The sequence below is a fragment of the Phymastichus coffea genome, unplaced genomic scaffold, assembly GCF_024137745.1.
Source record: "Phymastichus coffea isolate CEN01 unplaced genomic scaffold, Cenicafe_Pcof_1.1 PCOF00350, whole genome shotgun sequence".
NCBI lineage: Eukaryota > Metazoa > Arthropoda > Insecta > Hymenoptera > Eulophidae > Phymastichus > Phymastichus coffea.
This window is the reverse complement of record NW_026707161.1, coordinates 1-9152: the sequence shown is the minus strand read 5'-3', so window position 1 is coordinate 9152 and position 9152 is coordinate 1. Positions and strand designations below refer to the sequence as shown.

The 9152-nt window shown below is 47.1% G+C and overlaps 1 protein-coding gene across 1 annotated transcript; it reads right to left on the bottom strand.

The window, feature by feature from the left end:
• Positions 1-943: 943 nt before the first annotated feature.
• On the bottom strand, positions 944-7742 carry LOC131674935 (BTB/POZ domain-containing protein KCTD12-like). The gene is made up of 3 exons (XM_058953751.1): positions 7702-7742; positions 3333-3755; positions 944-1600 (listed from the first exon to the last, which is right to left on the bottom strand). The coding sequence occupies exons 2-3, from the start codon at positions 3696-3698 to the stop codon at positions 1217-1219; spliced, it is 750 nt and encodes a 249-aa protein (XP_058809734.1). The 5' UTR covers positions 3699-3755; positions 7702-7742; the 3' UTR covers positions 944-1216.
• Positions 7743-9152: the final 1410 nt, after the last annotated feature.

Here is a 9152-nt window from a genome sequence, read left to right as displayed (position 1 = left end):
ATTATCTGCCAACCGATCTTCGGTTACCCAAACTAAAATCCAAACTGAATCCCGGCGTCCTTGTCGCGCGGGCGGTCGTTGAAACAGAGAAAAGGAAGAAGCCGGTAATCCAAGCTTCGTACGGATGGACGCGCACCGCAGCACCGCGGATGCGTTTGAGCTTAGAAGGCGTCGGCGGCGCTAATCTGTGAATCTATGGCCGGAGACCCGCGCCAAAAGAGACGCATCGACGAAGAATTTTGGGCCGCGGGCTGGCGGACACAAAAGGCCAGCGAGTCGCGCTAAACGGAATCCACTCTAATTAGGGGAGCCGCGCGCGCGCGCGCGCGCGAAAGGGCTGCTGGCTGCGAGGGCACGTCGAATACTACAGAGAACGGGCCGAAGTCAAAAGTCGCAAGATTAAACGCGACGGTTCTTTTGACGCTGCCGCCTTTGTCGAGCCATTGTTCATCTTTCTCTGACCGCAAAAACACGCTCTCCTCGCGTAATCCCGGCAAAGTTCACGCACCGCACCGTCGTCTTTGTCTTCTCCATTCGCAGCTAATTAGCGTCATTTGTCTTACTCGGCCCCATTAACGCCTGTCGGTAGCGGCGTTAATGGCTCCCCTTCTTCCTCCTCGTCTTTCCCCCCCTGTGCCGGGCTTTCCTAGTCGAGACTGCAAGCGCGACGCCATGTTGGAGAATGGAAAAACTGGCTGCTCCCCGCTGCAAGATGCACGCCCCCCGTCTTCACGTACATAAAGCGCTTGCGCCGACGATAGAGAGATGTTCGTCTTGACCATTGTTCCCTTGAAATACGCTCACGACAAGCGCACGGAGAACGAACCGAGCTACAGCTTCTTCTGCGTGGCATTGCTGTCCAAAATAATGGAGAAATGCAGGGGCGCGCGCGCTTCATTTTTCACTTGGTCCCCGACTCGGTCGGTCGGTCGCTCACCCCGCCCGCCTCTGTGCATTCTAATTCCTAGCTCTCCTTCCCTCTTTGTCTTTGCAGCTGGCTACGAAATTCGTCTGGCCGGTAGCGACGTCGCGCGCAACGAGCATATTTCGCTGGGCTCCGTGTTGCTTGCGCCAGCCTCGTCTATCCGGGCCGCGGACCGGCCGATCCGATGCGCTCTCGCCGATGGAACGATCGATTCAGCGGGCCGTCTATTCTCGGATTAAAGTACTGGTCTCGAGCGCGGGCCCGCGCGCTTCGAAGCGGGCCGTGGGCGCTCTAGTCGCGGGCGAATACGAACTCGTTGTAGTGGTTCCAGCGGTTCTCCTCGAGGTCGACGCCGGGCTTGAGCTCGGCGGTGGCGCCGCCGGCCGTGCCGCTGCCGCAGCTGGCCAGCAGCCGGAAGCCCTGCTCCTGCAGCATGTCGAAGGCTTGCTCGATGAAGGTGTGCTTGAGGAAGAAGCGCGAGGTGTAGCGGTCGCTCACGCCGTGGTCGGGGTCGCGGCTCTCGTTCAGCGTCTCGCCGAACACGTCCCGGCAGAGCGCCACGCGGCCGCACACCAGGATGCGCGACAGCTTGCGAAACTGCACGTCGGCCAGGCCCTCGCGGCCGAAGGCGAAGCTGCCGCGGTAGCCCACCGTGATGAAGCCCCGCTTCTGGCCCTGCAACAAACCGGCCGCCCCGTTAGTCGGCCTCGTCGCCTTGTCACGCGCAAGCGCGGCTGTCCCTGCTCCTCGCCCCTCGCCCTTCGCCTCTCGCCATCGAGCCACCATTGTTCCTGCCCCGAAGCCGACGCTGCGCTTTCTTTCGCTCTTTACTTTTCTCTGCCAAACGGACTTGTTGGACTTGCGAACGGTAGTTCGACGCAGCCGGTAGACCAAAGCGAACGACGGCAGTGAAATGCGCGGCATTCGGTCAAACGGAGCGGATGGCCCGCGGAAACAACTTTGCGATCCGGAGAGCTCGTTACCCACGCGCTCGGCTCTGTCCCGCCAGTTACCGCATATTCAAGCATAGTAGTCACGGACGAGCAAAGCGCTAGTCGTCTGCTTGTACGATGCCATAAACTCACACGGAACGCTGACTCGCTAATTGAGATTTATCGCGTCGACAGAGCAGCCAGGCTCGTTAAAAATATCCAGATTCGATTATTAATCGTGCGACGGTTGAAAGCTCTATATCCGTCCTAGGGCCTTAAGCATTTTACAGCCTGGCGTATCGTGGCTGTTGTTCTGTACACACGTACGCAGCCTTTCTCGCTGATACACATGAGCGCTCGCTTGAACAATTTAACACAGAAAAATTTTAACGCGACAAACGAAACAGACGCGCGAAACTTTTGATAAGTTAAGCAACCGTCGTCGAAGATGATGGATGCGTTGGAAGGCGAGGTAGGCCGCGGCTATGAGAGCTGCGAGGCACGTAAACAGATGATAACGGGGCGAACGTAGGAGATCGGAAGAGGGAGCGAGCAGTTGGCCTGGCCGCCAGTAAGACAGATAGCTATCTGATATCTGGCGTCGCTTCCGACTCTGGCACAGCATCCCTACTACTCGCTCGACGACTGGCACTCTCCTCTCCTCCTCGCATCGGCCTCGAACCTTATTTCCACCGGACCACCGACAGAGACAGGCGCAGCCAGCTACCGATGCTTCGCGCGCCCCTCCAAACTTGTTTTACTCGCGACTCCGTTTCAGCGCCCTACACCCGCTGCCACCGACGTTCCACTTTTCTTCCTTTCCCTTTCACTTGCCTTTCAATCTAGTCGGCTTACGCGCCAGCTCACGCGCTCGTATTGTTGTTCCCTCTGCAAGACAGCCACACGACTCCAATTTGCCGTTGACTGCTGGAAGCGATTCGCGAGCGCAGCCGATATCGCCGTAGAAGAACGACCTCCAGAGCCCAATAAACCGCGTCTGCTCTAAGATCACTCGCTAATAAGCAATCGATAAATCGACCGATACGGGCTGCGCGACGATAATCAATAGATCAGCTAAGCGCAGGTGCAATTTAGCGAGGCTTTCATCCGCGAGAACAGCACGGTCGATAAGGTATTCAATGTGGACGGGAAAAATTGTTGGGACAGGACGGCTCATTGGCGATCGCGCGCGGACAGGGTGAGCTAGCGTCTGCTTTGCTCCCGCGCCTCGGACCTGCTCTGCCCGACGAGAAACCAATGCTTCTCGCGCGTCGATCCTTCGAGCGGCGAAAGGCCTTTCGCACTGGACGTCTTGGCAGTCCGAGTGCAAGTAGGGCTGATTCTTCGACAGACGCGAAAATCGTTAGTAAGAAATTAGAATGGAAATAATTTCAAGTGGGCAGCAGCAGAGAAGCTCCCGTAGTACGACTTTCGCGTCTATTGGAGAATGAGCGTAAGAGTAGCGGCGAGCGTACCGTGGACATGACGGAGACGCGCTCCGGCGGCGAGTCCTGGATGGCCCTCTGGAGGTTGGCCAGTCCGTAGAAGTTGGCCTCCTGCCTGAGCCGCTCGCGCTCGCGGAAGCCCTCCGGTAGCACGAGGGCCTGGTTGCGCAGGAAATCGAGCACGTAGCGGAAGAGCACGCCGTCGCGGTCCAGGAAGTACTTGCCCTTGGCGTCGCGCTCGAGGCTCAGCTTGTCCCGGAACAGGCCGGCCAGGTGCGAGTCGGCCTCGCGCGTCAACGTGCTCAGACCCGTCGTGTAGAACACGCCGCCCACGTTCAGCTCGACTACGCCGCCGCAGCCCGCTGCGCCCTCGTCGGCCTGAGCCTGGTCGGGCATCTCCGGGCCTCGGTCGGCTGCTCCTGCTCGGGGCTAGCGGCTTCCAGCTCCGCCGACCTGCAACCAAGCCAAGCCCATCACCAGCGACTCGTCGACTCGCTTCTCCGTCTCCCGGCTTGCGCTGGCTGACGAGCCGACGAACCCATCAGCGCGTTTCCACTTCGACTCCTTTCCCCGAAAACCCCCTGCGAACGGCCGCCCGCGGCTTTCGCTCTTTCATCTTTGACCATCCTCAATTAGCCTCGTAATCAGCTATATTTCGCAGCTACCGCTCACAGCAAATGGCTACTAACGGAACTTTCCCCAAATTCACCCTTAATGCCATGCGAAATACCGTCGATAACAATTTTTTCCCTCGAGTCTAACACGTTTCAATCAACGTACTTTGTTGAGTCGATCTCGATCAAGACTCCATCTCAAGACTCTCTTTCTCTGCATTCTCTATTTTTTCTATTCACTGTGATAGATCTATTAGAGATCTATAATTTTGATACGTACAATCGGGGATGATGATTAATCGACATTAATAATTTCAAATAATATCAACTTTGGCTAGCTAGAATTTCTAATCACCAGAATCCGTTATAATGCCTTATTTATTATTTTTGCAAAAAAATATCTCCACAGTCAAGTCACGTTAACGTGGAAAACGATAACGTAATCGATAGGAGCGATTGCGAAGAAAGAGCAGGCTGAGGTTCGATTAGAACGGATGATATCATAGAAATGGAAGAGAATGATTAGGAGTTTAAATCAGTTATAGTTTCGGAGCTCGACATAATTGCTATTAAAACGATGAAAAGAAATATTAAAGTAATGCGATGAGTGACTCCAAACATCAAATATGTAAGAACGCTTATAAATTAAATATTAAAATTTAAGTGCTAATATCAAAAAATATTTCGAAACATGTAAATTTTAAATTCAAATGTGAAACGACCTCGAGCTGCTTTCTTAAGACTATTTTTATACCCTCTTCTGTCTCATAAAATGTAAAATATACAAGAACAGTATAGGATCAAATTCAATAAATGTGCCGCAGAAGAGCTTTGTCGGATAATAATCATTACATTTGCTAAGATTATGCATGTATGACGTGCGTATGATACATCACGAATCAAAATTTTATGATAATCTAGTGCTCTAAATATACGCGCATTAGGAGAAAGTGTTTTGTTCTTGATTTTGAAAAAAAAGTGGATGGTATGGTAACGTCAATTGAAAATGGTTTTACAAAATAGTTGAAAATATGTAAAAAATTAATGTCGTAGATATGATAAATATTATCTATGAAAAATTAAGTATTAATGGTATTGGCTTAGTTGTATAAAATTATGAGACAAGCACATAAATATTTATATCGTGTTGTTGAATCCAATAATTCGATCAATTATGAATCCATACATAAAACGTGTAACGGCAAAATGTATTTCGTTAAAAGATTTAACGGAAAATAAGGAAAATTAAAGCTTTAATCCTTTACTCTTGTATTAATAAATTGAATTTGAAATAAATTTATGGTCTATTTCCCTGTTATTGCAAAAATGTGATACAATGTCCATATAAGAATAACATGTGACCTTCTTGCTCATATATTCAACGTTGTTTTTGAGAGTGTTAGATAAATACTAGATCGAGCATACTTGCAAATGAAGCAAGACTAATTTGAAAGTTCGTCTTTCAGAACGAAACCACTCTTAGTCAAACCAGTCGCAACATTTTCAAGATATACGCTAGCCAATTGAGTTTTTGGTTAAATTCCGTACCTCCTCCTTTTTTCAATTTAATAAAATTTATGTTAAAGTCTTAATGCTATTATCCAGCATTTTGAATCAGAACATGCTTTTTACTCATCACGATTTCAAAAAGATCTTGAGAAAACTATTTTTAATTGTAAGATTTCATTGAAATATCATCATTTAATTCTTTACACCGTGCCTATCTTTGAATAAACAGTATTTGAATAAACAATATAAGCAACTTTTGTTAGGATTTATTGAACTATTTTCCGAAATAAATAATAAAATGAACGAAAACATGATAAAAAATATATAATAATACTATCATGAGAAATTAAGTAATGAAAAAGTTTTCTTGAAATTGTGCGTAGAATAAAAAAAATTGTTAATGCCTATCCGGCAAACCATTCTAATATAAATAAATATATAAAAAAATGAAAAATTGTTGATATAATTTGATATAACTTGATAGTATGGTTTACATGAAGACAGTCAAACAATTGTCATTTTCTTTCGTTTGTTTGAAAAATCTAGTTACTTGTTTACTGGGTTTTACTGTTTTTCATTGACGTTTATTATTTCACTGGTGTTCAATACTTATTTTCTGAATATCATTGAGATGTTATTTGTATATTTTGCTTTAGTTTGCCAAATTAAATTTGATTTGAATCTCTATTATGCGTGATTTATGAAGCAATCACCCAACTTAATGAAAACACCACTGTATTATAGCAACTAGGCCGTCATGCCGCAGCAATAAACAAATCATGCGTAATCCACATATTGCAGTGTATCTTTATGTTCATGGGTCGTGTATCAAATATGAAAGCGGTGCACTTTTTGAAATATCTGGATATTTATGATTCCATTCGAAGAGGTATTTATGTATTTTTGACGATTTCAAATGAATACAGAAACGATCGATCCTGAAGGTACTGTTGTTTGAAATCCGGTACCTTATCATTCTGGATTGTGCGCACAAGTGAGTAAAATGTTGCATTCATAGCCAAACCACATATTATTGAAATAACAATACAGCAATAACAAATTCGTATTAATCATGCAGTGCCGACGCATGACTCGATATATATAATACTTGCAGCACAGCTGTTATACTCGTCGTAAAAGAATATCTAACGTCGTCTTGAGTATAGGAAATCGATAAAAATTACTCTACCATGCATTTTTCCAAATCTATTTGGTATGAATTGCGCGTAATACAAAAAATACCATTTTTACGTAACTATCGAGGTCAGTCCATTTTTAGAATGGCGAAATTCCAGTTGAGCGAAAGACAAAGGTTCATAAGAAAAATTCAACGTCTTCAATTACCAAGGTGGATCTTACTTGACCTGGGCGAATAAGTTTCTGAAGTGCAAGGCTATTACGTGCAACGCATTTGATTAGACTGTACAAAGGTAATAAAGCTAGTTTAATTAAGACTTTTGCCTTGCTTCGCTCTACTGTTTGCTGTGGGCATTTAATGTACGCGCACTGTTATTGCAAGGATAACCTAAGCTGATAATCGACTTGGTAAGTGGTGTCTACAGTCAGGATTAATTACCAGTTCAATAAGATAACGCTGGCAAAAGCAATAAGTGGAGCGAGAACGCGTTAATTTATAATTTCAAAGCAATAATTATTTATAGATTTACGATGGTGGAGGATTGATGCGATGCAAATTATGCAAGACTCGAATGAGAACTAGACAGAGGATTGAGCGGATGGAGGATGAATATAATAAGAGGAACGTTGATTGAAAATCAATAGGTGTTGGTGCGGCTGCCAGCTTGCTCGATTTCTTCGAATCTGATCTAATTGAAAGGACGCCGGAGCGATGACGTATTGGATGGGAGCCGAAGCCGCATTACGCGCTCGTTCGGGGAATAGCGCGAACCGAGACGGAGTCGATGGGATTTTCGCTCGTTAGGCTTGGCGGGAGGAGAGAATAACGATCTCGTCGGTTTGAGAAAAGTATTGATCCGTTACAATTAGAAAGCGAGACAAAGCGAAGAGAGCGTGCGGCTGCAGACGTCGCAGTCGAGCGGCAAACTGGTGCGAGTAGGCCACGGCTCCGAGGAGCGGGCGGATGCGCGGTCGGCGCGGCGGCCAGGTGCGAGCAACAGCTTGGAGAGGCGTGATGTCGCAGCGAAGGGAGAGGACAGAGGGCCGGCTCGGCGGCTCGGCGGCTGGCGGAGGCGCGCGGCGATGGCCGAGGGCGAGGGAGTCAACAAGTAAGTCGCCGGCGGGCGCCGCCAAGGTACCTGCAGAGTCGGGGCGAGGGCGTAACGCAGCGCCCGCGGCGGGCTCGCCTCGGCTGGCCGTGCTGGCGCTGGTCTTGCTGCCGAGGAGCTGCAGGCCTGGAAGCGGGCGGCGCGCGCCGGTGAGAGCCGCTGTTGCTGGCGGCGGCGGACGGCGGCGGGTCGATCGATGCCTCGGGAGCTGCGCGCACGGGCCGACAGCCACGGATAACTGTCGGCTGGCGGTGCTCGCCAGCCTCCGTCGACGTCGCACACGCGCATACGCGCACAGCAGCCCATCCGCCGCTCTCCGCCAGTCGGCCGGGGACACCAGAGCTGCCTGACCCGGCCGCTGCCGCCCGTCGAGTCGTTCTCTTGAGGCGCTCGCGGCTTCCTGTCCACGCCTTCGCACCGACTTATCAACACCAATCATTTTTCACGCACCACTTTCATTCAAGCAGCGCGCAAGCACATTACTCTTTGGTTTTCCAGTCAAAGCATTTTTATAAATGTTATTGGACGTTGGACATTGAAAGCTCATGCGAGATTAGCGTCATTCGCGTTCACAGCATTGAAATCACAGAAATTTTTCTCAAAAATTGGCTATTTTATTACTTTTCAGTTTTCATGTTACCAAGTCCTGCAGCTCAACGTTTCATGCATATTTTTTTCAAACCATCCCTATTTACAATCTGTCTACAAAAACGACAATAAGTAAATTTTATATAAGCAACGAGCGATAAATTTATACATGAAGGTATTTCTCCAGTGATGCCTACTTTTATCGTTACATATTTACATTATTTTTATTGAATTACAAGATAAACATAATAAATATTAAGTTTGTGCAATTGGTGTTTTATATTTTTGAATCTTGTACCGCTAGTGTTATATGGAACATTCCAACATATATGGAAAATTCCTCGCCAAACAATTCAGATATTTCGGTTGCGTACTTTCTGCTTGCAGCTTCTATTTCTTCTGTTGTCACCTTCATGTCTTTACTAATGATCTCATTCGTAATAAATTTTTGGAATCTTTTAATAATTTCTATGTTCAATTTTGTTCCCGTACCTCATAATTGCATTCCGTAAGTCCATATTGGTTTCATTAAGCATTTACATATTAATACTTTATTTTTACCTAGTAACATTTTCGTAACTATACGTTGAGTTACTTACGTTTGGTCTAAATGTGGTCTCGCCATGTTAATGTGCGATCTAAGTACATCCCTAGGTATTTGGCTTTGTCCTTTTGTGGTATTGGTTGAATTTGTATGTGAACTGGTCGGCAAGTTCTTTTCTTTAAGGTTACCTGTATTGATTTACTTTGTTAATTGTTATCCTCCATTTTTCGAACCAAAGTTGGGTCGTTTCTAGCTACTTTTGCACATTTATAGAGGCTTATGTTGTATTAGAATGTGAGGTTAAAATTACTGTGTTATTTGCATAAGTGGCGATACTTCTACCTTCCAC